The 27,157-nt window shown below is 56.7% G+C and overlaps 1 protein-coding gene across 1 annotated transcript; it reads right to left on the bottom strand.

Annotated features, from left to right (window-relative positions):
• Positions 1–296: 296 nt before the first annotated feature.
• UHRF1 (ubiquitin like with PHD and ring finger domains 1) lies at positions 297–23,758 on the bottom strand. Its single transcript, XM_064175085.1, has 17 exons — positions 23,663–23,758; positions 22,436–22,598; positions 16,347–16,601; positions 14,532–14,701; positions 12,669–12,884; positions 11,577–11,683; positions 10,636–10,822; positions 9,728–9,851; positions 9,525–9,632; positions 8,210–8,314; positions 6,797–6,903; positions 4,938–5,100; positions 4,701–4,838; positions 4,271–4,382; positions 3,991–4,148; positions 3,549–3,647; positions 297–614 (listed from the first exon to the last, which is right to left on the bottom strand). Exons 2-17 carry the CDS (start codon positions 22,586–22,588, stop codon positions 468–470), a joined length of 2,349 nt encoding a protein of 782 aa, XP_064031155.1. The 5' UTR covers positions 22,589–22,598; positions 23,663–23,758; the 3' UTR covers positions 297–467.
• Between the last annotated feature and the right edge of the window lie 3,399 nt (positions 23,759–27,157).

The raw sequence follows: 27,157 nt of genomic DNA, 5'->3' as shown, positions 1-27,157 counted from the left end.
GCTCCCCAAGCCTCAGGAAGATTGTTCTAGCAACCAAGCCATTTCTGGAATCCAAAGATAAAGAGGAGGGGGCAGAAGGAACACTCTGAGAACATTCCTGATCTTCAGCAGCCTTTCCGGAAGCACTTTAAGTCCTTTAAAGACAGTAATTTTGTGCTGATAAATGAAAGAGGTTGGGGCAGGGGAGGAGGGGGAGCCACAAAGATGCAAAGTTCAACACTGAGGACAAAACCAAACCCCAGGGGCAGGCAAAAAAAAACCCAAAAGCCAACAACAAAACAACAAAAGGACACCTCTTAAAGTTTAAAAACAAGGAAGACTTTAACCTTTCTTTCTCTCTTTTGTTTAGAGGAGCTGGGAGAAGACCACAACCTACTGGGGTTTTAGTTTTTAAATTAAGCCCATTGAAAAGCCACTAAAAGGAAAAGGTTTGGAGGGGAGGAAGAGGAGGAGAAGTGCTTTACGAATCACCGCCCGCTGCCGTAGCCGGGGAAGAGCTGAGTCAGGATGCTCTGCAGGCCCTCGTTCACCTGCATGCTGTAGCTCTTGCCCAGGTCGTAGCGGCAGGCAGGGCAGCTGTACACCTCTGCTTTGAAGGACCTGTCCAAACAGTCCTGGGGAAGGACCAAAAAGCAGCTGGTTAAAAGACATCACCACAGGCTCAGGATGTCAGGGGTTGGAAGGGACTCAAAGAAGCACAGAAGGGAACTCAAGGATCAGCCAGTTCCAACCCCTTGCCATAGGCAGGGACACCTCCCACTAGAGCAGGTTGGTCGCAGATCATGGAATGCTTTAGGTTGGAAGGGATCTCAAAGCTCAGCCAGTTCCAACCCTCTGCCATAGGCAGGGACACCTCCTGCTAGAACAGGTCACTCAAGGTCTCATCCAACCTGGACTTGGACATCGAGTCCAACCTCCCTGCCACAGCAGGACCATTCAAGATAGCTTAGGTCATGCAGGAACACATCCAGACAGGCACTGAAAGGCTCCACACAAGGAGACTCCACAACCTCTCTGGGCAGTCTGTGTCAGTGCTCTGGGACCCTTCCAGACAAGAAGTTGCCCTTGTGCTGAGCTGCAACCTCCTGTGCTGCAGCTTCCATCCACTGCTGCTTGTCCTGTCCCAGGGAGCAGTGAGCAGAGCCTGTCCCCCACTCGTCACCCCCAGCCCTCAGAGATTGATAAACCTTTATTAAATTCCCTCTCAGTCTTCTCTTCTGCAGCCTAAGCAGCCCCAGGGCCCTCAGCCTCTCCTCACCAGGCAGTGCCACAGTCCACTCATCATCCTCACAGCCCTCTGATGGACTCTCTCCAGCAGATCCCTGACCCTCTTCAACTGGGGAGCCCAGAACTGAAGGCAGCACTGAGAAGTGCACTCTGAGTTACTCTACAACCTCCCTGCAGAGAAAGAGATTCCTTTCGTAGCCCAGAGCACTCCAGCTACTGGGTAAGGGCTGAGAGTGAGCTCCCTCAGCCTCCTCTGCTGCAGGCTTCACCCCCCCAGCTCCCTCAGCCTCTCCTCACAGGGCTCTGCTCCAGGCCCCTCCCCAGCCTTGCTGCCCCTCTCTGGGCACCTTCCAGCACCTCAACAGCTCTCTGCAATTCAGGAGCCCAGAACTGGACACAGCACTCCAGGGGTGTCCTGAGCAGTGCTGAGCACAGAGGCAGAAGAACCTCCCTTGTCCTGCTGCCCACACTGCTCCTCAGCCAGCCCAGGATGCCATTGGCTCTGCTGCCCACCTGGGCACTGCTGCCTCCTCTGCAGCTCCTCTCTACCAGCACCCCCAGCTCCCTCTCTGGCTGCTCTCAGCCACTCTGGCCCTAGCCTGTGGTACTTGGACTTGTTAAAACTCCTGGCACTGGACTGTGCCCACCCATCCAGCCTGGCCAGGTCCCTCTGCAGGGCTCTCCTACCCTCCAACAGCTCCACAGCTGCTCCTAGCTTGGTGTCATCTGCAAACTCACTGCTGCTGGACTCAAATCCCTGGTCCAGATAATCAATAAAGATATTGAACAGGACTGAGCTCAACACTGATCCCTGGGGCTCAGCACTAGTGCAAGGAGGCTGGAGCCAGCTGGGGACTGGTCTCTTCTCCCCAGTGATAGGACAAGAGGAAATGGCCTCAATTTATACCAGGGGAGGTTTAGGTTGGACATGAAGAAAAAACTTCTATACCCACAGGGTTCTCTATACCCACAGGGCCCAGGCTGCCCAGTGAAGCAGTTGAAACCCCACCCCTGGATGCATTCATAAGCCACCCAGACGTGGTGACCAAGGACTTGGTGTAGCAGTGGCCCTGGCAGAGTGAGGAAGTGGTTGGACTTAATCATCTTGAAGGTCCTCTCCAAGCACAGTGATTCTGCATGGTGAGGGGGAAGGAAAAGCACAGCCTTTGATCGTGGTGTGAGTGCCTCACACACCCACTGCTGTGGTGCCCCTGCAGTGCCCTATCCCAGGCTGGCCCTGCCCTCTAGGTGAGGTTCAGCATCACCTGGGAGGAGCACTGAGTAACAGCTGAATCTGTTTAGCATGTGCTCAGCTTTGCTCATGAGCAGACTGAAGGGTGCCAACTTCATATTAAACCAGCAGTTCATTAGGAAGAAGTCTTTGTTCAGGCTCCTGGCCCTCAGAACCTGCTTTCAAGTTGGGTGTTTCTGTTATTTTAGCCTTGCTTCACCAGCTTCAGCCAAAACAGGGCTGCCTTTAGCTTCAGAAGGCTCCTTGCTGCAGCTCTCTGCCAGGCCAGCTGCAGGGAGCTTCAGGGAACACAAACACCTGCTGATGGGAAGTGGCTTTGGTCCCAAAGCTCCCAAATCACTTTGTGCCAGGGTAAGGCTACCCCACACCTGGGCAGCCCACTCCAGTGCCTCACCACCTTCACCTGCCTCAGCTTCTTCAGTTTGAAGTCATTACCTCTATCAAAAATCCCTCTCCAGCTCTCCTGTAGCCTTCTACAAACCCAAGCAGGCTGCTCTAAGGTCTCTATGGAGCCTTCTCTTCTCCAGACTGAACAAGCCCAACTCTCTCAGCCTGGCCTCACAGCAGAGGGCTTCCAGCTCTGCTGAGACCTCCTCTGGCCCCAGTCCAACAGGTCCCTGTCTGTGCTGTGCTGAGGACTCCAGCACTGCAGGGGTGTCAGAGCAGAGCACAGCAGAGGAGCAGAATCCCCTCTCTGCCCCTGCTGCCCACACTGCTGGGGATCAGCACAGGACACAGCTGGCTCTGGGCTGGGAGTGCTTGGTGCTGGCTCATCTTGGTCTCCTGAGGAGAAGGACATGGGGGTGCTGGTTGAGGACTCCTCTTTATCTCTTCTCTGCCCAGCCTGGATTTGTGCTTGGGATTGCCCTGCAAGATCAGCACCTGCCTCATGCTCTGTGGTAGTTTGTTCTGTCCTCCAGTCCCAGGTAAGCTGGTGGCCCAAACTAGGACCCTCTAGAAGACCAAGCTCTGGCAAGAAACCCCAAATCCTACACACACAGCAGCCCTCTCCTCCCTGCAGTCAGCTGAAGGCTTGGCAGAGCCCAGCAGAGGGCTGCCCCTCACCCACCTTGCAGACGTTGTGCTGGCAGACAGTCGTGACCGGCCGGAACACCACCTCCTGGCAGCAGATGCACAAGAAGGACTCTTCCACCTTGTTTAGGAATTTCTGGAGAGAGAGAGAACATCTGAATCAACTCACTGGAAAAAAAACCCACAGCCCCAAACCAAACTCCAGCCTCCATTCAGTGCAAGAGATCACTTCAGCCAGGAGGCTTTTGCTACAGAGCTTAACATCAAATAGTCACATAGGAAAACCCCTGCTAAGTCCTGGTAACTCATCCCCTTGCCCTCAAACACACTGCTTTAAAAGTGTGTCATGGATGTCTCCACTGAATAAAACCCTCTACAGGTCTGGGGCTGTTGGCTTCAGGCAGCCCAGAGGTCTGTGTCTGGAGACAGGACAGGAGTTAGTTGTCCCTTTGCTAGTGGGAGAAGCGAGCAGGCTGTACCGGTCCATCTTTGAGAGCTTCTAGAACTTCATTCCACAGTTTTTCATTGGCTTCATCACTTTTGATCAGAGATTTCTGCTGGGATGTCAGTTTGTATGGCTCAACTTTTGTTTTCTTTGGAGTGCTGGCAGGAGAGTTACTGAGTTTTTCCTCTCCACCTGCAAGGGGACACAAGGAGCCACTTCAAGATGCAAATAAAAAGCAACCAGAAGAGAGTAAAGTGAGTGAAAGGCACAAAAGCCTCCAAGGCTTTCCATATCCACTTGCCTACTCCACAAACCTGCTGATTTCCTTTTCCTCTTTCCTTTCCCTGGGGTATCAAACTCATCATCTTCATCATCTTCTTTTTCCTTATCTTTGTTTGCAACAGCTTCCAAATAACCCTCAGGATACTACAGGAGAACACAAAGCAAAGATCATCCAACTGCCACTTCAGACCTCCAGACCGCTGAAGGTTGGAGAAAGGACCTGTGGAGGACTACCCCAGGGGTTCTCTTGGCCATAGATTGCTGCTTGTAAAGCACTTATCCAGGCTCAGGGAATTCTGTGAGCTTGGCTCATTGTGAAGAGAGAACAACCCCCAAGACTGAGAGCAAGTCTTAGGCCCAGAGGGACACAAGGGGGATGGATGTCTTCTTATGCAAGGGTCATCCTCAGCAAGAAGAAAGCTTCCTTGGGCAGGGGAAGCAGAGTGATGTTCCAAAGCATACCTGCATTGTCAGGCCAAGCTTCTTCATCCTGTCCTTGCCTTCTTTAGTCCAGGGGGCAGGCTCCTCATCATCCCTCCTCAGCAAGTAACGCCACACTAAGAACCCTGACTTGCCTGTCTCGGGCCAGTACTTCACCACCTGCAAAGCCAGACCCGAGCCCATCACACACCATAAACCCCTCGGCCAGAACCAAGCTGTCTTTGCCCGAGTGAGGAGGAGAATGCCAAACCTTCTCACCTTGTATATCCCATCGTATCTGTTGCCTTCCACGGGAGCATACTTGCTGTGTTTGCCCCCTTTGACGTTCCTCACCACCCGCACAGGCTTCCCTGCCCGCCAGTCCTTGGCTTCAGCGCCGCTCTTGTCGTTGATGGGGGCGCTGCAGTTCAGAGCCAGAGCTCTGCAAGACAAAGCCCAGGCAGCTCAGAACCCCTCAGGGCCAGGGGTGGGGATAAAGCAGAGCCAATCCTGCACAGCAAACCAACTACTAAGCAGCAATACATTTAACTCAGAGTGTTTTACTCACAGCAGCACTGTTGGGACAGCTGAGCACAACACTGCAGTGCACTGGCATCCTGCTGAAGCACAGCAGTGGCTGCCAAAAAAACGACCCTGGCAACCAAAAATAACCTCTCTGGCTACCAAATCTGCCTCTGGAGATACAGGAGTAGTCCCTCCTGAATGTGTTTTAAGGAATAAGGATGCAGGTCAGGCTCTTATGGGTCTCAAACACTTCCAAGTACAACACCAAGAACTCTGGGACACTGCACTGCAGCCTCCTGGCTGGGGACCACATTTCACATGGGCCAATTAATCATTTGATTATCCATATTTGATTGCTGGAACCACCTCCTCTGCTCACACCCACACTAATTTGCAGGACTAACAGTTCAGCACAGCAGATGACCTGGTCCCCCAAGGTGACCAGCAGCTGCAAAGGTCTCCAGGAGAGAGCATGGAGGAATCATAGAAGCAGTCAGGGTTGGAAGAGACCACAAGGATCAGGCAGTGCCAACCCCTGCCATGCCCAGGGACACCTTACCCTAGAGCAGGCTGCACACAGCCTCAGCCAGCCTGGCCTCAAACACCTCCAGCCATGGGGCCTCAACCACCTCCCTGGGCAACCCCTGCCAGGCTCTCACCACTCTCCTGCTCAACAACTTCCTCCCCACCTCCAGCTCTGCTCCATTCCCCCCACTCCTGCCACTCCCTCACAGCCTCAAAAGTCCCTCCCCAGCTTTTTTGGAGACCCCTTCACATGCTGGAAGGCCACAAGAAGGTCCCCTGGGAGCCTCCTCTGCTCCAGCCTGCACAGCCCCAACTCTTTCAGTGTGTGCTCACAGCAGAGCTGCTGCAGCCTCTCAGCATCCTCCTGGCCCTTTCCTGGACACACTCTACACTAATTCACTGCTCTGTTCCTCAACTTTTAATCAATGTAAAAATCAAAGAAACATCACAGAATGGCCTAGGTTGGAAAGGAGCTCAGAGATCTACTCCAACCTTCTCACCATGGGCAAGGACATCTCTCAACTAGACTTGGTTGCCCAAGGCTTCATCCAGCCTGGCCTCAGCCCCAAGGTAGGAGGCATCCACAACCTCCCTGGGCAACCTGTTCTAGAATCTCACCATCCTCCTAGTGAAGAACTTCTTCCTCAGCTCCAGTCTCACCCTGCCCTGCCTCAGCTTGGCCTGTCTCTAGACACCCTCAGGAACAGTCCCTCTGCAGCCTTCCAGCAGGATCCCTTCAGCTATTTGAAGGCAGCTCTAAGGTCCCCCTCAAGTCTTTTCATAGCTGAGCACCTCCATCTCCCTCAGGCTATCCTCTTAGCAGAGCTGCTCCAGCCCTTGTGGCTAATACCTTTTACAACCCTGTTTCATTTACACTGCACCCCAAGACCCTTTTCCACCGTGCAGCTGATCCTGCAGGCACAGGCAGAGGCACTGAGCCTACTCAGTGCCTAACTCAGCCTCAAAGCCTAACTGCAGCAGTTTTTCCCATGCAGCTGCTTTCTTCGGGCACAACCAGGACAAATCCACTTCCCAGGCTGTCAGCCACCAGCTGCCAAGGATGGGAGGGGTGTGTGAAGGTTGCTGACCTGTTCATGTTGGTGAGTTTTTGGTCACAGGACTGTTCTGCTGTGCGTTTGTTTCCAGACAGGTCACGGCCTCCGCTCCCTGTGTAGGTGAAGTAATTCCCATGATCCTGAAACGTACAGGGATGGGTTGGACACTCCCCCAAAGCACTCAGGAAGAGCAGAAGAGCCTTTTCATCAAGTAGCTGCAACAGGGTTTTCTCAGGTGAGGGAATATTCTTCCTCCAGCCTCAGTCTGTGGTCCCCTCTCACACTGCCCAGGGAAGTGCCAGGGTGACCACGTGGCTGTGTCCCACACCCAGCAAAGGGCATCCAGAAGCAGGGCTCCTGCCCCTAGTTCTGAACACAATGACACAGGCAGGCCTGGCAGCAGCTACAGCAGACTTCAAGCTGTGGATGCAATGGAGATCCTAGGACACTGAATCCCTGAACTCCAGCATGGAAGGGTTGGAAGAGACCTCTGGAGATCATCCAGTCCAATCCCACTGCTAAAGCAGGGCACCCACAGCAGCTCACCCAGGAGCACAATGGAACAGCTCAGGTTGGAGGGGAATTTAGAGGTCTTCTACCCCAATCCCTCTGCTAAAGCAGGGCACCCACAGCAGCTCACCCAGGAGCACAATGGAACAGCTCAGGTTGGAGGGGAATTTAGAGGTCTTCTACCCCAATCCCACTGCTAAAGCAGGGCACCCACAGCAGCTCGCCCAGGAGCACAATGGAACAGCTCAGGTTGGAGGGGAATTTAGAGGTCTTCTACCCCAATCCCTCTGCTAAAGCAGGGCACCCACAGCAGCTCACCCAGGAGCACAATGGAACAGCTCAGGTTGGAGGGGAATTTAGAGGTCTTCTACCCCAATCCCACTGCTAAAGCAGGGCACCCACAGCAGCTCACCCAGGAGCACAATGGAACAGCTCAGGTTGGAGGGGAATTTAGAGGTCTTCTACCCCAATCCCACTGCTAAAGCAGGGCACCCACAGCAGCTCACCCAGGAGCACAATGGAACAGCTCAGGTTGGAGGGGAATTTAGAGGTCTTCTACCCCAATCCCACTGCTAAAGCAGGGCACCCACAGCAGCTCACCCAGGAGCACAATCACAGAATGAATAGGTTAGAAGGGACCTTAGAGGTCATCTACTCCAACCTCCCTGCCATGGGCAATGTCCAGATGGGTTTGGAATCTCTCCAGAGAAGAACTCTACAACCTCTGTGGGCAGTCTAAGGACTCTGACATGCAGACATTAAACTTCAGTTAGGTGATGCTGGCACACATTAGCTGACTACAGCTCTCCTTGAGTTCTTCTGAACAGCTAAAGCTTCATGAAGCACCATCAAGTGGATGTAATAAAGGCTAAGGCTTTGCTGCAACATGAAGGTAGTTTGGTTCTCAGACATAATAAATACCCAAGGTTCACTTACTATGTCATCTTCATAGCCCCCTGCCAGAACTAAGGAGTAGGCACCATCATAACTCCTGCCATGGATTCCTGCCACGTGGGGCCTGTGGACTCCAGCTTCACTCACCTAGAGGGGGGGCAAATAAAAAGGTTGGTAGGGCAACTGCTGTCAACAGGCTCCAGACACCAGGCACACATCAGCCAGTCCTGGGGCTAAGGCAACTGACAGCACTCATGCAGATTGTAAGCTGGCATCTATCACCAGGTCAAAGTGTTCTCACCACCAACCTCTCCAAAATGTTCTGGGCAGAGCAAAGACAAAGGAAAATGCCCTTAAAAAAAAATGAGCTGTTGAATATTGAGTGAATTGAACACAGCTTGTCTGGAGCAGGAGCAGAGAAAGGTAAGGCAGCTGGGAAGCTGGAGAACAGGGTTGGGGAGCAGCATCTAAGGGAGCTGGGGGTATTTAGTCTGGAGAAAAGGAGGCTGAGGGTACACCTCCTGACTCTTAAATCCCTGAGAGAAGGTTGGAACCAGCTGGGGTTGGTCTCTTCTTCCAAAGAACAAGCAACAGGACAAGAGGAAACAGCCTCAAGTTGCTCCAGGGGAGGTTTAGGTTGGACATTGGAAGAAACTTCTTCACTGAAAGGGTTCTCAGGCACTGGCACAGGCTGCCCATGGAGGTGGCTGAATCCCCACCCCTGGAGGTGTTGTAAAGAGGCAGAGATGTGGTGCTGAAGGCCATGCTTTAGCCCCAGCCTTGACAGAGTTAGAGAACAGTTGGACTGGATGATGTGAAAGGGCTTTGCCAAGCAAAGCAATCCTGTGCTTGTGATGCAGATGTAGAACTCCAGTTCCCTCTCCCTGAGGCTGCTGCTGAAAAGCTCCAGAAGTTTCAGACTAGCCCAGGTGTGAAATGTTTGCACAAGGGAGTTGGCTTCTGAAAGTCTTCCAGTAGCAACCTTCACCTAATGCCTGAAAATAAGATCTGGCCAAGTCAGTGCTGCTTTCTCCCCAGCCTGAGGGAGAAAAAGCTGTTTAATGTACCTGGATTACTGGGGAGAGACCCAGTGGGAGAAACCACAGATCTCCAGGACAAGCTACTGGAAACAAACATTTGGGTTGGGGTGTTTGAGTTCTCAACAAACCTCTGCAGAGCAAAGCACTTGCAGTGCCTGGACAATGCAGCATTAGTTCTGGAACACTTGGTCTGGACAAAGCAGAATTCTTTCCCCTTCTGCACTTCCAGCCCTACAGACCAGCACCACTCCAGGATTAACTGTTTCAGCTTTCACTTCAAGACCTGGATCATTCCTATTTATTTTTCAGTTTCATACCTGAACTCTGAACTTCCACATGGTGCCAACTGGAATGCCAGGAATGGGTCCATAGTGGTTGGAGGGGACAATGGTGCACTCCTTTGTGCGCCCAACACAGGCCATGCCCTGTAACCAAAACAACAAGCAAAACCCATCAGCCAAAAGGTTTTAGCCAGGCTCTAACACACACTGCTGAGAAAGAAAACAGCTTGGGAACTGACCTTGCCCCAGTCTCTCCGTGAGGATGAGTTAGCAGATGCCATCTTCTGTTTCTTTTTACTTTCTTTTAACCTCTCTCCTGCTGAAACCACCTCACTTGCATCATTTCGACACTCAGGGCAATACCTAAAGTCACCAGGCAAGGACAATTAACCAGCAGCAAAGCCTTCAAGAGCAAGTTCCTCTAAAGCATACCCAGGTAGAGGTTACCATTCCCCCAGGGTGAAACCAGACAACATGGGCTGGAATGGGACCTGTGCTACCTGGTGTCCTTGCACCCCCTCTTCTGGCACTGCAGACGTGGCAGGGAAGCAGCTGGGTCATAAAATCATTGGGTGAAGTGCAAGAACAGGCTCCCAAGGGACACCAGAGTGCCTCACCAGCTCCAGGTGGATTGGATGCATGGCACTCACTAGTGGGAGGTGTCCCTGCCAATGCCAGGGGGTGTGGAACTGGGTGATCTTTAAGGTCCCTCCCAACCCAACCCACTCTGTGAATCTTTGTCACCATACATATTTGATGTATGAGTCTGGCTCTGTCAGCACAGAAGAGCTTCATCTGTGAAGCAGGATCTCCAGCCTCAGAGCAGGGAGAGTCTGTGGCCTACCTGCAGGCAACCCACGAAAGCTGTTACACCACTTCAGCCTCCCATTTGGTGTCTCACAGCTCCCTCTCTCTGTCTGAGCAGACACAGACCCCCCCAGACCAGGAAAAGCAGCTGGAAAGCCACTGGTTTATAATATCCTCTCACTAAACCCACGCTCAAGAGCAGCTGTGGAAGCCCACAAATATCCTTGCACCTCCTGCAATCACAATCCTGGCACCCAAGGGCAGCTCAAAACCCTAAATCTGGTCTCCCACTCCCAATTCGATGGCAACTGAGGTCCACAGCCCCCAGTTTGGGACTTACCAGTCCTCATCATCTGGTATGCTGCTAAGGGGAGGGTTGAGGCAGTAGATGTGGAAAGCCATATCACACTCATCACACATCAGCTGTTTGTCTGGGTCCTCTTTACCTCCGCAGATGTAGCAGGCACAGACTCTGCAGGTCTTGTTGGGGTTGTCCTTACAAGCTTTACACACAGGTCCACATTTCCCTAGCAGCAGAAAGAAACCACAAGCTCCAGCTCCAGCAGACTCCAGGAAGTGTCAAGATTCACTAGAAATGGTCAAAGGATTGGAAACTACAAATGTCCTGGAAGTAGAACACAGCCCTCACAGAGACAAGGTTGGGGAATCTCCTGTTGTACTCCCTGGGTAAAGCCTTGCTGCTTTAGAGAGCTGACAGGGAAAAGCAGTGAGTTAGACTGCAAGAAACTGATCCAACTGCATTTGGGAACAAAGCAGACCAAGAGGAGGATAACACAGAACCATTATCCTTCCTCATGGCCTCAAGATGTGCTCACAAGGAAATGTTAGACTGGAGATGGGAAAAGTCTTCCAGCAAGGGTGAGGAGACACTGGCACAGGTTGCCCAGGGAGGTTGTGGATGCTCTCTGCCTGGGTTTAAAGTGGCAGAGGGAAGACTGAAAGTGGATGTTGGGAAGTTGTTTGCAGTGAGGGTGGCGAGACACTGGCACAGGTTGAGGGTAGGGAGACACTGGCACAGGTTCTCCAGGGAGGTTGTGGAGCACAGAAGCACTGAATGTGATCTTTGATCACATTCAGTGCTTCTGTGCTCCACAACCTCCCTGGAGGTGTTCAGGACCAGGTTGGATGAGGCCTTGAGCAACCTGTTCTAGTGGGAGGTATCCCTGCAAGTGGATGATCTTGAAGGTCCTTTCCATCCCAAACCATTCTGTGAATGTCAGAAGGGAAGAGTGAGCCATGCAAGCAGCACACAACACTCACGCCTGGGTGCTCCGGTGCTGATGGAGCTGGCACTGCCTGGCTCTTCAATTTTATAGATCTCATCCACTAAGGTAATGGTGCAGTCGTTCAGGGAATCCCCAGCAGCCCTAGGAGGAGAAGGGGATAAGTGTCACAACCACGAGGCTCTGAAAGCATCCCACATGCACCCTGGTAACAGACTGGGCTGATGTCGTCCCCCGGTCACAAGAGACCTGCTGCAGCACTGCAGAGTCTGGGGCAGGGCCATGGCAGCATCAACCCCACCAAATCAGTCTCAGGCAAGTGCTGCAATCCTCCTCTTGTCTGAGGGACAACCCAGGACCTTAGAGCTGATTTCTAATACCTGAAGAAATCCTGCAGGAAGGCTCCAGGGCAACTTTTCTAAGGGTGTCTAGAGACAGGCCAAGGGGGAATGGTTTGAAGCTGAGGCAGAGCAGGGTTAGACTGGAGCTGAGGAAGAAGTTATTCAGTGTGAGGGTGGTGAGACTCTGGAATAGGCTGCCCAGGAAGGCTCTGGATGCCTCCTCCCCAGGAGTTGTTCAAGGTCAGGCTGGATGAGGCCTGTGGCAGGGAGGTTAGAGTAGATGATCTCTGAGCTCCTTAGGGAGCAGGCTTAAGCAGAGCTAAGGGTGACAAAGCTGCTGAGGGGCCTGGAGCACAGCCCTGTGAGGAGAGGCTGAGGGAGCTGGGGGGGTGCAGCCTGCAGCAGAGGAGGCTCAGGGCAGAGCGCATTGCTGTCTACAACTACCTGCAGGGAGGCTGTAGCCAGGTGGGGTTGGGCTCTGCTGCCAGGCAGCCAGAGACAGAAGAAGGGGACACAGTCTCCAGCTGTGCCAGGGCAGGTTGAGGGTGGATGTTAAGAGGAAGTTGTTGGCAGAGAGAGTGATTGGCACTGGAATGGGCTGCCCAGGGAGGTGGTGGAGTGGCTGGAGGTGTTGAAGCCAAGCCTGGCTGGGGCACTGAGTGCCATGGTCTGGTGCTTGGCCAGGGCTGGGTGCTAGGTTGGGCTGCCTGAGCTTGGAGCTCTCTGCCAACCTGGCTGATTGTATGAGGAATCCCATTTATTTATTTATTCCCCATCAGCAACCTTACCCCAGAAGGATCCTGGCATTTAGCTCCCTGCTCGTTCTGGTCTCCCTCTTGTGCAGGATCTCTGCATCGTACCAGAAGCCTCTCTCCTTGGGCTCATCAGGGTTGTAGTTGACCATCACCACTTGTCCCACTTCCAGCTGGTGCCACTTCAAAACAGTCCTTGCCCGAGCCCGGACGTCGTTGGAGCTCAGCTGCACAGCTCCACTCTCTGGGTAACTTGAAGGAGGAGGAGGAGGCAGAAAGGGGCAGAAAGAAAGAGTTAAATTCAGCCACATCCTTCTGACAAGGGACAGGTTTCATCCAGTCAGGCTGATGAGGCAGGACACCAGCAGCAGCAGTGCTCCAATGCACTAATAAGGGATTCCTGCCTTGCAAGGAGAGCTTTGGTTTGTGTTGTCCACAATCTGTACAGCCAGGGAAAAAATTGTGCAGTCTGCTTCAAATGGCTTTGTTGGAGAGTGCCCAGGAGATGACCAGAGGGCTGCAGCACCTCCCCTGTAAGGACAGGCTGAGGGAGCTGGGGATGTTCAGCCTGGAGAAGGTTCAGGGGAGGCCTTAAAGAAGCCTTCCAGCACCTGAAGGGGCTACAACAGAGATGGTGAGGGATTGTTTCTAAGGGCATGTGGTGCTAGGCTAAGAGGCAATGGTTTGATACTAGAGCAGGGCAGATGTAGGTTGCACAATGGGATGAAGTTCTTTACTGGGGGGCTGGCAAGACACTGCAACAGGTTGCTCAGAGAAGTTGTGGATGCCTCATCCCTGAAGTGTTTAAGACCAGGCTGGATGAGGTCTGAAGAAATTTGGTCAAGCAGGAGGTGTCCCTGGCCATGGGAGAGGGGTTGGAACTGGATCACAGGCTCAGAGGATGTTAGAGATTGGAAGGGACTCAAGGAGATCATCCAGTCCAACCCCCCTGCCAGAGCAGCACCATCCTATCTAACACAGATCACACAGGAACACATCCAGGCAGGCCTGGAAAGGCTCCACACAAGGACACTCCACAACCTCTCTGGGCAGCCTGTGCCAGGGCTCTGGGACCCTTCCAGGCAAGAAGTTGCCCTTGTGCTGAGCTGGAACCTCCTGTGCTGCAGCTTCCATCCATTGCTGCTTGTCCTGTGCCAGGGAGCAGTGAGCAGAGCCTGTCCCCCCTTCCTGACCCCCAGCCCTCAGCTGTTGATAAGCATTGATTCAATCCCCTCTCAGTCTTCTCTTCTCCAGCCTAAGCAGCCCCAGGGCCCTCAGCCTCTCCTCACCAGGCAGTGCTGCAGTCCCCTCATCATCCTCAGAGCCCTCCCTTGGACTCCCTCCAGCAGATCCCTGTCCCTCTTCAACTGGGGAGCCCAGAACTGAACACAGTACTCAAGATGAGGTCTCACCAGGGCAGAGTAGAGGGGCAGGAGAACCTTGCTGGATCTGCTGGACACACTCTGCCCAGTACACCCTAGGATCCCATTGGCCTTCTTGGCCACAAGGGCACATTGCTGTGCCATGGGTAACTTGTTAGCCACCAGGCCCCCCAGGTCCCTCTCCACAGGGCTGCTCTCCAGCAGATGAAAAGATCTTTAAGGTCCTTTCCTTTATGATTTATGATCAAGGATAAAACCTCCTCCTGCACAGACACAGCCAGAATCTGGCACTCTACCACTCTGCTCTTACTGCATCCCCTTAGAACTTGGAATGACAACATTCCATATAGCTTAAAACATTCATTCCTGCCAGAATCCCACCTCTAAATGAAGCTCACATTTAAGAGGGCTCAGCAGCAGAACTCCTGTGCCAGCCCAGTTGTTGCTTTACCTTGTGGATCTCCACCAGCTCCCATTTGCTATCACCAGCACTTGGATGGGAAGGTACCAAACTCACCCTTCGTATTTCACATGATAGATCACATCCTCCTCAGGAACAGCTGCTGCCTGGGCAGGGTCCACGCTGGCAGCAGACACATTGGTAGGCTTTTTCCTGGTCACATTCACAACCTGGGCCTCATACCATGCCCCCATGTTCATATCTCGAGCGTCCACCAAGTCATTGATCTGCACAAAGCAAAGCAAACAGCTCAGCAGGATGCATTTTCAGGTCAGTATTCACTTCCAAGTTGATCTGAACACTTAAGCATCTCCAGACCTTCACTGGTATGAAGATATCTGAACAGATCATCTGCAAAATTAACATTTCCTTCTCCTTTCCTCATCCCAACATCCCTAGCTGCTGCAGGTCTCCTCTCCCAAGGAGCTAATGACAGGGCAAGAGGAAACAGCCTGAAGTTGTGCCCTGAGAGGTTTAGGTTGGATATTAGGAGGCTCCCAGGAGACCTTCTTGTGGCCTGCCAGCATCTGAAGGGGGCTACAAAAAAGCTGGGGAGGGACTTTTGAGGCTGTGAGGGAGTGGCAGGAGTGGGGGGAATGGAGCACAGCTGGAGGTGGGGAGAGTGAGGCTGGAGGTGAGGAGGAAGTTGTTGAGCAGGAGAGTGGTGAGAGCCTGGCAGGGGTTGCCCAGGGAGGTGGTTGAGGCCCCATGGCTGGAGGTGTTTGAGGCCAGGCTGGCTGAGGTTGTGTGCAGCCTGCTCTAGGGTAGGGTGTCCCTGGGCATGGCAGGGGGAGGTTGGCACTGCCTGATCCTTGTGGTCCCTTCCAACCCTGACTGATTCTCTGATTAGGATTAGGTTGGATACTGGGCCTGTAGTGATAGAGTAAGGAGCAGTGGTTTGAGATGTGAAGAGATTTAGAATGGATGTCAGGAACAAGTTCTGCACCAGGAAGGTGCTGGAACACTGCAAGAGGTTGCTCAGGGAGATGGTTTAAGCCCCATCCCTGGAGATATTCAAGGTAAGGCTTTGAGCAACCTGATCTAGTGGAGGATGTTCCTGGTGACCACAGCAGAGTTGGGCTGATGACCTTTGGAGGTCCCTCCCAACCCAAACCATTCCATGATTAGGAAGAATCTCTTTCCTGCAAGAGTGGTCAGGCACTGGAACAGGCTGCCCAGGGAGGTGCTGCAGTCACCATCCCTGGAGGTGTTCAAAGCAACAGATGTGGCACTCTGGGACATGGTCTCACTGTCATGGAGCTGTTGGGCAGAAGGTTGGACTCGATCTTAGGGATCTTCTCTAACCTTAGTGACTCTCAGGTTGAACCTCTAAGGCTAAAAATCCATCCTACACCCCCTGTGTGTCCAAACAGCTTCCTCAGGCTCCACAAACCCTCACTACCTAGTCTAGAACAGGCTCAGAACTGACAAACTGCCTAAGGCACCCCCAGATCCACAAACCCAGACCCCCCCAAAAAATGAACCAATGCTGAACAGCTGCTTCAGATTCTCCTTTTGGTCACTGAAGAAAGCTTCAGCTCCAACAGAAAAGCTAAAACTACGAAGGGGAAGTAACTTCCAACCAAGCAGCCCCTTGGCATTATCATCTTTTACAAGACATTAACTGAGTGAAATAACTTCAAAGCAGCACAGGAACTGTTTTGACCTCCATGGTGCATTTCCTTGCTCCGTGGGCTGCTCACAGTTCGTTTGCTTTGGAGGCAGAGGCTTTATGGAACAGAGAAACAAACTCCCAGGCAATTGGGACACCAATTTCAGCAGTTCCCAAGCACAGAGAAGCAAACCTCCTCCTCCTCCTCCTCTCCCCCTCCCCCCACCAAAGGGCAGTTTTCAGGGCGTTTGGTGACTCGCCTTGTAGAGGCCAAAGCTGGGGGGGGTCCAGTGGGGCTGTGTGGCAGTGCTGGGCCCCTCCAGCTCCAGCGCAGCCTCTCCGTTGTGGGAGCTTTTGTCCGACTCGCTCTGCCCCGAGCCGCACCCGGAGTCTGTGTCCGACAGCTCCGAGTCCTTCTCCTTGCTAGGGAGCGCTGCTGGGCTTTGTCTGACCAGGAGCTGCACGATGTCGTTGAGGCCGACGTTGTAGTCGAACAGGGAGTGTCCATCCTCCATCTATAAGCAGGGAAGCAGCAAACCCCCCCCCGGCCCCACGTCGGTTACTGCAATGGCCTGAGCTTTGCCAGCTCGCAGCCACCCAGCACGATGCGGCTGCTTCTCCTCCCCAGCACACAGCCAGGCTGCCCCCCACTGCTTCTCCTCCCCAGCACACAGCCAGGCTGCCCCCCACTGCTTCTCCTCCCCAGCACACAGCCAGGCTGCCCCCCACTGCCTCTCCTCCCCAGGACACAGCCAGGCTGCCCCCCACTGCCTCTCCTCCCCAGGACACAGCCAGGCTGCCCCCCACTGCCTCTCCTCCCCAGGACACAGCCAGGCTGCCCCCCACTGCCTCTCCTCCCCAGGACACAGCCAGGCTGCCCCCCACTGCCTCTCCTCCCCAGGACACAGCCAGGCTGCCCCCCACTGCTTCTCCTCCCCAGCACACAGCCAGGCTGCCCCCCACTGCCTCTCCTCCCCAGCACACAGCCAGGCTGCCCCCCACTGCCTCTCCTCCCCAGCACACAGCCAGGCTGCCCCCCACTGCCTCTCCTCCCCAGCACACAGCCAGGCTGCCCCCCACTGCCTCTCCTCCCCAGCACACAGCCAGGCTGCCCCCCACTGCCTCTCCTCCCCAGGACACAGCCAGGCTGCCCCCCACTGCCTCTCCTCCCCAGGACACAGCCAGGCTGCCCCCCACTGCCTCTCCTCCCCAGGACACAGCCAGGCTGCCCCCCACTGCCTCTCCTCCCCAGCACACAGCCAGGCTGCCCCCCACTGCCTCTCCTCCCCAGGACACAGCCAGGCTGCCCCCCACTGCCCCTCTGCCCCAGCACACAGCCAGGCTGCCCCCCACTGCCCCTCTGCCCCAGCACACATCCAGGCTGCCTCAAAACCATTCACAAATGCATCAGTTTTGCTGTTCCTCAGCATCCATTGACTTAGAGATTCCTTTCCTTACTGCTTAAATGTTTGTTGGTTTTATTCTCCCCCTCCCCACCAGCAGGAAGAGCCAAATCTGCCACTCTGCCATGAACTCACCGCTCAGATTGAGCCACAGCGTTGGAGGGGATGGGGCTGGCAGGCAGGGCGCCCCTCGAGGGGGCGATAAAAGGGGGCTGGCAGGCAGGGCGCCCCTCGAGGGGGCAATGAAAGGGGGCTGGCAGGCAGGGCGCCCCTCGAGGGGGCGATAAAAGGGGGCTGGCAGGCAGGGCGCCCCTCGAGGGGGCGATAAAAGGGGGCTGGCAGGCAGGGCGCCCCTCGAGGGGGCGATAAAAGGGGGCTGGCAGGCAGGGCGCCCCTCGAGGGGGCGATAAAAGGGGGCTGGCAGGCAGGGCGCCCCTCGAGGGGGCGATAAAAGGGGGCTGGCAGGCAGGGCGCCCCTCGAGGGGGCGATAAAAGGGGGCTGGCAGGCAGGGCGCCCCTCGAGGGGGCGATAAAAGGGGGCTGGCAGGCAGGGCGCCCCTCGAGGGGGCGATAAAAGGGGGCTGGCAGGCAGGGCGCCCCTCGAGGGGGCGATAAAAGGGGGCTGGCAGGCAGGGCGCCCCTCGAGGGGGCGATAAAAGGGGGCTGGCAGGCAGGGCGCCCCTCGAGGGGGCGATAAAAGGGGGCTGGCAGGCAGGGCGCCCCTCGAGGGGGCGATAAAAGGGGGCTGGCAGGCAGGGCGCCCCTCGAGGGGGCGATAAAAGGGGGCTGGCAGGCAGGGCGCCCCTCGAGGGGGCGATAAAAGGGGGCTGGCAGGCAGGGCGCCCCTCGAGGGGGCGATAAAAGGGGGCTGGCAGGCAGGGCGCCCCTCGAGGGGGCGATAAAAGGGGGCTGGCAGGCAGGGCGCCCCTCGAGGGGGCGATAAAAGGGGGCTGGCAGGCAGGGCGCCCCTCGAGGGGGCGATAAAAGGGGGCTGGCAGGCAGGGCGCCCCTCGAGGGGGCGATAAAAGGGGGCTGGCAGGCAGGGCGCCCCTCGAGGGGGCGATAAAAGGGGGCTGGCAGGCAGGGCGCCCCTCGAGGGGGCGATAAAAGGGGGCTGGCAGGCAGGGCGCCCCTCGAGGGGGCGATAAAAGGGGGCTGGCAGGCAGGGCGCCCCTCGAGGGGGCGATAAAAGGGGGCTGGCAGGCAGGGCGCCCCTCGAGGGGGCGATAAAAGGGGGCTGGCAGGCAGGGCGCCCCTCGAGGGGGCGATAAAAGGGGGCTGGCAGGCAGGGCGCCCCTCGAGGGGGCGATAAAAGGGGGCTGGCAGGCAGGGCGCCCCTCGAGGGGGCGATAAAAGGGGGCTGGCAGGCAGGGCGCCCCTCGAGGGGGCGATAAAAGGGGGCTGGCAGGCAGGGCGCCCCTCGAGGGGGCGATAAAAGGGGGCTGGCAGGCAGGGCGCCCCTCGAGGGGGCGATAAAAGGGGGCTGGCAGGCAGGGCGCCCCTCGAGGGGGCGATAAAAGGGGGCTGGCAGGCAGGGCGCCCCTCGAGGGGGCGATAAAAGGGGGCTGGCAGGCAGGGCGCCCCTCGAGGGGGCGATAAAAGGGGGCTGGCAGGCAGGGCGCCCCTCGAGGGGGCGATAAAAGGGGGCTGGCAGGCAGGGCGCCCCTCGAGGGGGCGATAAAAGGGGGCTGGCAGGCAGGGCGCCCCTCGAGGGGGCGATAAAAGGGGGCTGGCAGGCAGGGCGCCCCTCGAGGGGGCGATAAAAGGGGGCTGGCAGGCAGGGCGCCCCTCGAGGGGGCGATAAAAGGGGGCTGGCAGGCAGGGCGCCCCTCGAGGGGGCGATAAAAGGGGGCTGGCAGGCAGGGCGCCCCTCGAGGGGGCGATAAAAGGGGGCTGGCAGGCAGGGCGCCCCTCGAGGGGGCGATAAAAGGGGGCTGGCAGGCAGGGCGCCCCTCGAGGGGGCGATAAAAGGGGGCTGGCAGGCAGGGCGCCCCTCGAGGGGGCGATAAAAGGGGGCTGGCAGGCAGGGCGCCCCTCGAGGGGGCGATAAAAGGGGGCTGGCAGGCAGGGCGCCCCTCGAGGGGGCGATAAAAGGGGGCTGGCAGGCAGGGCGCCCCTCGAAGGGGGGATAAAAGGGGGCTGGCAGGCAGGGCGCCCCTCGAAGGGGGGATAAAAGGGGGCTGGCAGGCAGGGCGCCCCTCGAAGGGGGGATAAAAGGGGGCTGGCAGGCAGGGCGCCCCTCGAAGGGGCGATAAAAGGGGGCTGGCAGGCAGGGCGCCCCTCGAGGGGGGGATAAAAGGGGGCTGGCAGGCAGGGCGCCCCTCGAGGGGGCGATAAAAGGGGGCTGGCAGGCAGGGCGCCCCTCGGAAACTTAATTCTGGGAAGGAGGATTTAAAGGAACTAACTGCAGATCCTCCACCCTCCTCCTCCTCCTCAGGATTTAAAGACAATTCCACCTCACCTACAGCCTGCAAAGTTCCTTCTGCCTTAACTCAGACCCATTCGGTGCCATCACCATTAAGCCCCATTGGTTTCCAGAGGGCAGCCGAGCACGTTCCGGAGCATCACAGCGTTAAGTAGGTGCTAAAGAGTTAATCACTTCTGCCAGGGCAAACAATGTTTCCACGGCAAGTAAGATCAGTAAAAGCTCCAATTCAACTTGAAACTACCCAAGACACTTCTGGGCACGTCCTAATTTCATTGCCTCCCTCATTTTAAGATCTTCTTTTGAGAGTAGTAGTCAAATTGAGATCCTCCTCCCCCTGCGGAAGGTTAAAACCATCGCACCAAGCGGCAGAACTCCAAGGAGCACAACGGAAGAGTTAAAAACGCAATGCTGGAGACCAGAGGGCAGTTGAGAGAAGCTTCACCACATATTTAAGGTCTGACTAAGAAATGATACAGGAAATGATCGTCCCCTTTCCAGCCCAAACCACCAGCAAAAAGCAAGTCCCCAGAGCTTTGTTCTCTATCAGGGGGAAACAGAGGGGGGGGGGTGGGGGGGGAAAAAAGCGCCCAGAGAAATTTGCACTTCAGAGGAATGGCTACGAGGAGTCGATTCTGATTTATGGCATGAAAATGGCCATGGAACAATCCCTGGAAATCTGAGCGTACAGGAAGAGAGCTGCGCGGTTATTTTTGCTGGTCACAGAGCTGGAGAAGAGCAAAGCAGGAGCGGGGTTGGTTCCCAACAAAGAGAGAGTATCGCAAGTCGTTATCAGCCAGCGCCAGCAGCGGCAACAGGTGCAGGCAGAAACGGGAGCAGAGAGCACCGAGGGGGGGCACCGAAGCGCAGGAGTTGAAAGGAGAGGCTGGGGGGAAGCAGCAGCACCTGGAGCTGCCCCTCCGACAAAGGAGGCAGGAGGTTAATTAGCAGTTCTCTAACAGCCTTTTCACATTGAAACTGGGGAGAATGGGAACGTTTCTGATGATGCGAGAACGAAAAGCAAGCAGAGCACAAAGGAGAGCAGCAGGGGAAGGAATGAGGAGAGAGAGGTTAGATTACCCCAGGTGAATGTTTCTGTCTCACAGAGCACTGGAACAGGCTTCTCAGAGAGAGGTTGTGGAGTCTCCTTCTCTGGAGCCTTTCCAGGCCTGTCTGGACGTGTTCCTGTGTGACCCCAGCTAGATTGGATGATCCTGCAGTGGGGTTAGACTCGATGATCTCTTTGGATCCCTTCCAACCCTTACATCTTGTAAGTCTGTAATCCATGCCTGAACGGGAAGCTCCTGGGACCACACAAAGAGGAACTGAAAAGCTTTGCAAGGCACAAGGCAAAAGTTAACCAGTGCTGCTAAAATGTGGTGATCTGCAGTCACCTCCAAGGAGAGGGCTGACAGACAGCTGTACCCTGGACCAAACCTTCCCTCCTCACTTTATCTGACCACAAATGGGCAACAGCCACACCTCCACAGCACAGAAACGAGATGACACAAACAGGAGATGCTGGCTGCTCCTCCAAGCCTCCTTTTGACCACTGTTGGTATCCAAGTCTCTTAGAGTAAAGCTATTCAAGGTCTATCTCCCTCTCCTACAGCCATGCTTGCTATGGATAACACATAACTAGCTCCAAGCATCCCAAAATGGAGGGAAAAGGGAAGGGAGGGTGGGGGAAAAAGCAACTGGAAGTTGTCTAACTCCACCCAGCTTGCAACCTCAAGCACCTCACTCCTCCTGAAATTCATTTCCCAACCCACTACCAGCTCAGGAGGTTCTTCAGCGTGAAGGTTTAGCCCTGGGGTGTTCCTCAGGGTGTGGAAAAACACAGTTAAGGTCAGTTTGTGATTTAGATACATCATTAACACCCGTGGAAAGAAATCCCTGAGATGGTAAACACACTGCTGTGACCATCCCACACCACAGAGCCATCGAAGCTGTGCTTAAGGAGATTTTTTTTGCGGGGAAGGGGTTTAAAAAGTTAAAATTCAGGACCCGGCATCCCAATTTCCAAAAGAAAAAAGAAGAAGGAATCTTGAGGGTTTTCAGAAGCAAGGCTCAAAGCCTCGAAGTAAGCCCCAGAGTCGCATTTTGAGAGGCAGCACAAGAGAGAGAACAAACCAAACTACCTGAAATTTAAACGGCGAAGAAAAACAAAGAAGTTTGCAGCTTCAGGAGAAACAAATAACAAAGTAAAGCTCCTTTCTGGCTGACTTTTCTCCCCCCAGCCCAGCCGCCCGGACAGCTCGGGAGGGAGCCGGGAGCCGCTAGATGGCAGCAAACCATCCTAAGTCCCCACAATTAAAAGAAAATTAATTAAAAGATCGCTCCCCAATCGGCGGGAGACAGAGCCTGGGGCGGGGGGGGGGGGGGGGGTGAGGATAGGAACGGGCGGGGGAAGGGGGTGGGAGCGGCTGCGGGCCCCCCCCTGCCCGCTCCTCCTTCCCTCCCCGTCCCGTTGCTGAAGGTCTGAGGCTGTCAAAGCTCTCCCCCCGCGGTGTGCTGGTACCTGCTTTCCGCGGTAGAATAACCGTTGCCGGTGCGGTTCGACTCCGAAAACCTCGTGTATGCGCAGCCTCAAGACTTCCACCTTGGTGAGCTTAGAAAGGGAATCCACGCGGTGCGTTTCCTTCCCGTCCATGGTTCGGACTTGGATCCACATGGCGCCGGTGCTGTTCGTCCCGGGAGAAGGCAACCGAACGGCGTTTAAACGGCGGAACCCACCGAGTCCGCCCCGTCGGGCACCGTATCAATGGAACCGCGCAACTCCCCCCCGGCCCCGTCAGTCAACAGGCTAGACCCGCCCTCTTTCTAGATTTCCAAATGCTATTGGTTGACAGTCCGGCCGGTTCGGGTGCTGATTGGCTGGGGCAGGTTTAACCCCGCCCACAGGCGCTAACGGCTTCGGCTGCGCTGCTGCCCCTCGGCCGTCGCCGCTGTCTCGCGCCACAATTGAAATCCTTTCCCCCGCCCTCCGCGGGGCCAACTCTCGCGAGGTTATGCAAATTACCGAGGAGTGGGCGGGGCAAAAGCCAGCGCTCTTAAAGGGGCCGCCACGAACCGGCGCCCCGGGGCTAAACCGCCGAGGTAGAGGCGGGGGGGGGGCAGGTTAACGGGGACAGCGGGGCTGTAAGTCATACTGCCGATAGCACGGGTGGCCGTAGCCCCGTAATCGGTATCTCCTCCTTGGGTGGCAGGTCGAATCGCTTTCGTTCCGTTAGTGGAGAAACACGGGGCGGGGGGGGATGACAGCGCTCTCTGCCACTCCCGGAACCCTCCCGGGGCGCCCCATCGGCCCCGTCCGCATCGGCCCCGTCCGCATCGACCCCGAAAACTAAGCGGGGCGATACCGATCCGCGCCCCTCTCTGGCTCCCTAGCGTCGCCGGTCACCGCTCCTCCCGGTCACAACCTTCCGACTCCCGCCGTCCCGTTTCGGGGGCTGGGGCGTCGGTCCCGCTGCTACAATCCCTAAGCGACGCGTCCCGCCAACCGGCAACGGAGCGCTCACACCTTCCCTCCCTCCTCACCGAGGAGACTCGCTCCGAGCCACGGTGGGAGGAGGAGCGAACCCGCGCGCCGTGCCCCGACAGCTGTCACCGGGTCGGGCACCGCTCCCCGCAACTTCACCGGGCACGGAGGGGAAAAACACCCTCCGCCATCCCCCACCTCCCGCTGCCAACGGCCGCTCCCCATCCCGAAGCGCCATAGGGTTTGGTCGAGTGGGGCGGGACTCACCGGCGTAGCGGTGCTGGAGCCTGGTGCCGGTACCGTAATCGCCCCGCCGCCCGCTCTCCCCGGGCTTTGGAGTTTGGCGCGGAAAAGCCCCGTGCGCGGCGGGCGCCCGCCCATTGGCCGCTGCTGGCGGGAACAAGCGGGCGGGGCGGGGCCGGTCCGCCGCCGCCTCCCGGGAGCGCTGCGCCGCGCCACGGGGGTCACCGGGGCTGGGGTGGGGAGTGCACGACATGAGACTCCCACTGGAACCGGCGCGTCCCGGGGACAGCACCGGGGATCCCAATCGGTCCCCCCGCCCCCGTTGCCCGGGGAGGGGTAACCCCGCCTGAAACTACCGAGGCGCCCGGGAAAGCCCCGCGGGCTCCGGGGCTGCCGTTATTGTTCTAACAACTGGGTCAGGGAGAACCCCGCAGGAGAGGAGGCACCAATGTGTCCCCTCCGACAAACGCCTCTCGGTGCACCCTCGGGAGTCGAACGGATCCTCCCGAGAGTCCCTCCTGATGCACCCCGAGAATCCAGCGCTTCCCCTTGCCGGTGCCCCCTTTCGCCCCGAGACCCAACCGTGCCCACTGACGGCCCCGTCCCAAGTGTACCTTTCACGGGAGGGCTCCCACCCTGCCAGGGAGCTCCAGGCCCTGCTGTGATGCGAACAATGTGAACCATCCGCAAGAGGCCTCTAACGCCCGGGGCCGTTAGCTCCCGGGGCCGTTAGCTCCCGGAGGCCGTTAGCTCCCGGGGCCGTTAGGTCCCTGGGGCATTAGCTCCGGGTGGCTCCTGGAGCTTGCGTAGGGCCCCACTCATGAACACATGGCCAGGGCGGCATGGCAGGGCCATGAGCCTGGGCCGACGTAAAGGGCTGGACCAGGAGGATGCTTTTATCCCCCAAGCCGCGAACGCTTCTAAGCGATTAAAGGTGATAAAAGTCTGCTTCAGACAGCGCCGAGACGGAGGAACGAGCAAGCTGCGGGGGTTACTCCCGAGGGCTTCCTGAGAACGCTGCGCTTCCAAACTGATGGAGAAGCATGAACATGGGTGGCTGGGGACGGGGGGAGGGTGTAGGGGGGAGAGGCACCGGGGCGGGGAAGCGGGAAATGGCGGCGAGCTCGGCGCGGCCGGGAGAGCTCCACCGCCGCCGCCGCAGCCTGCCCCCGCGGACAAAGGCGACACGAGGCACCGAGCGGCGTTTGCCATCTTCAAGCCTGCCTGCACCCCGCAGATAACCTCTGGCGTTAAAAGAGAAACACTCCCAAAATCTGAGGGTGTGCAGCAGCCCCCCCGCAGCTCGCAGGCTGCTGCAGAGGCCGAGCGTGCGGTGCCGTGGATGCCCCCTCCTCGCCTGCCCCTTCCTCGCCTGCCCCTTCCTCGGCTGCCCCTTCCTCGCCTGCCCCTTCCTCGCCTGTCCCTTCCTCGCCTGCCCCTTCCTCGGCTGCCCCCTTCTCGCCTGCCCCTTCCTCGGCTGCCCCTTCCTCGCCTGCCCCTTCCTCGCCTGTCCCTTCCTCGCCTATCCCTTCCTCGCCTGCTCCTTCCTCGCCTGCCCCTTCCTCGCCTGCCCCCTCCTCGCCTGCCCCCTCCTCGCCTGCCCCCTCCTCGCCTGCCCCTTCCTCGCCTGCCCCTTCCTCAGCTGCCCTTTCCTTGCCCGCCTCTTCCTTGGCTGTCTCTTCCTCGCCTCCCTCCCCGCTTAGGACCCGTTGGGGATCGCAGCCTGAGGCCACAGCCGGCAGGTTGGGAGTCGCTGGCCCAGAGGAGTTTAGCGCTGGGGGTCAGGCACACGAACCGGGAGTGTGACCTGCGACCCGCAGCACTGAGCCTTCGTTTCCTCCTGCATCCCAAAGAAGTCGTTTTTACCCTCTCGGGGTGCATTCAAGCCTTAACCTTGACCTACCCCAGCAGCAAGCCCTTCTCAGACCTGCCTGGGAGGGAGCAGGAGAAGCCAAGCATTGCAAAAACCATTTTCACCCTTCTCAGGACAGGTCACACAGCTGATGTAGCTCAGGTTGGGATCTCCTGGTCTGGAATTCAAATCATTGCTGCTCACCAGAGTACCCAGACCCACATTCTGTCACCCACATCAGTGCCACTTCCAGAGGAGTGGAGAATCCACAGCCTGCAGGACCATTTACCAAGAGGCTTTTCCTCCTCTCCTTCAGATTGTTTTCTGCACCACATATCCATAGAAGTGCCATAAGAGGGTCTGAAAAAGCCACTTTAAGATGCAGCTCTGACCCTTCCCTCCCTGAAACTCTGTTCCCCATTCATCTGCTGTCCCAGGGACGTTTATTTAGCTGCACTTCAGTATCTGAAGGGGACCTGGAGGAAGGCTGGGGAGGGGCTGTTTAGAAGAGCCTGCGGTGATAGGACAAGGGGCAATGGTTTGAAGCTGCAGCAGGGCAGAGTTAGGTTGGACATCAGGAGGAAGATCTGCACGGTGAGGGTGAGGAGAGACTGGAACAGGCTGCTCAAGGAAGTGGTTGAGACCCCATCCTTGGAGACATTCAAGATCAGACTTGATGTGGCCCTGGGCAGCCTGCTCAGGTTGGAGGTGTCCCATCAAACCACCAGGAGCATCTCAAGAGCTACAGACAAGTTTAAAAGGCTGATGGCAGCAGCAGGGTGCCTGGTCTGCAGAAGGCCAGCTGGGCTCAGGAATGTGTGGTCAGCAGGAGCAGGGAGGTCATTCTGCCCCTGCACTCTGCACTGGTTAGACCACACCTTGAGTGCTGTGTTCAGTTCTGGGCCCCCCAGTTTAGGAGGGACATTGAGATGCTTGAACGTGTCCAGAGAAGGGCAATGAGGCTGGGGAGAGGCCTTGAGCACAGCCCTACGAGGAGAGGCTGAGGGAGCTGGGATTGGTTAGCCTGGAGAAGAGGAGGCTCAGGGGAGACCTTATTGCTGTCTGCAACTACCTGAGGGGTGGTTGTGGCCAGGAGGAGGTTGCTCTCTTTTCTCAGGTGGCCAGCACCAGAACAAGAGGACACAGCCTCAGGCTGTGCCAGGGGAAATTTAGGCTGGAGGTGAGGAGAAAGTTCTTCCCTGAGAGAGTCATTGGACACTGGAATGGGCTGCCCGGGGAGGTGGTGGAGTCGCCGTCCCTGGGGCTGTTCAAGGCAGGACTGGACGTGGCACTTGGTGCCATGGTCTGGCCTTGAGCTCTGTGCTAAAGGGTTGGACTTGATGATCTGTGAGGTCTCTTCCAACCCTGATGATACTGTGATACTGTGATGTGCACCTTGGAGTTCTCCTTCAGCTCATCTCTGTGGCTGTCCCCCCAACACTCACCAGCTAAAGAGGCCACACCTGCTTTGGCCCAGGACCTTGGAGTGGCTCTGAAATCATCTCAGCTCTAGAGAATCTGTAGCTGTAGAGAAGCAGCCATATGTGGCTTGTGATTTGGGCACAAACTGGCACCCAGGAGGTTCCAGCTGAACACGAGGAGAAACTCCTTTGGTTTGAGGGTGCTGGAGGCCTGCAGCAGGCTGCCCAGAGAGGTTGTGGAGTCTC

This window comes from Pogoniulus pusillus, chromosome 41 (assembly GCF_015220805.1).
Source record: "Pogoniulus pusillus isolate bPogPus1 chromosome 41, bPogPus1.pri, whole genome shotgun sequence".
NCBI classification, from domain to species: Eukaryota; Metazoa; Chordata; class Aves; order Piciformes; family Lybiidae; genus Pogoniulus; species Pogoniulus pusillus.
Note: the sequence above shows the minus strand (reverse complement) of the source record. Positions and strands in the feature narration are given on the sequence as shown.

Bases quoted from the DNA above. Each gene is read 5' to 3' on its own strand.
- UHRF1 (XM_064175085.1), bottom strand. From the start codon at position 22,588: ATGTGGATCCAAGTCCGAACCATGGACGGGAAGGAAACGCACCGCGTG. The intron at 5,101-6,796 runs GTCAGCAACCTT...TTTGTCTTGCAG, and splicing joins AAACTCACCAACATGAACAG to AGCTCTGGCTCTGAACTGCA. The intron at 4,839-4,937 runs GTGAGAAGGTTT...CTGGCTTTGCAG, and splicing joins GATACGATGGGATATACAAG to GTGGTGAAGTACTGGCCCGA.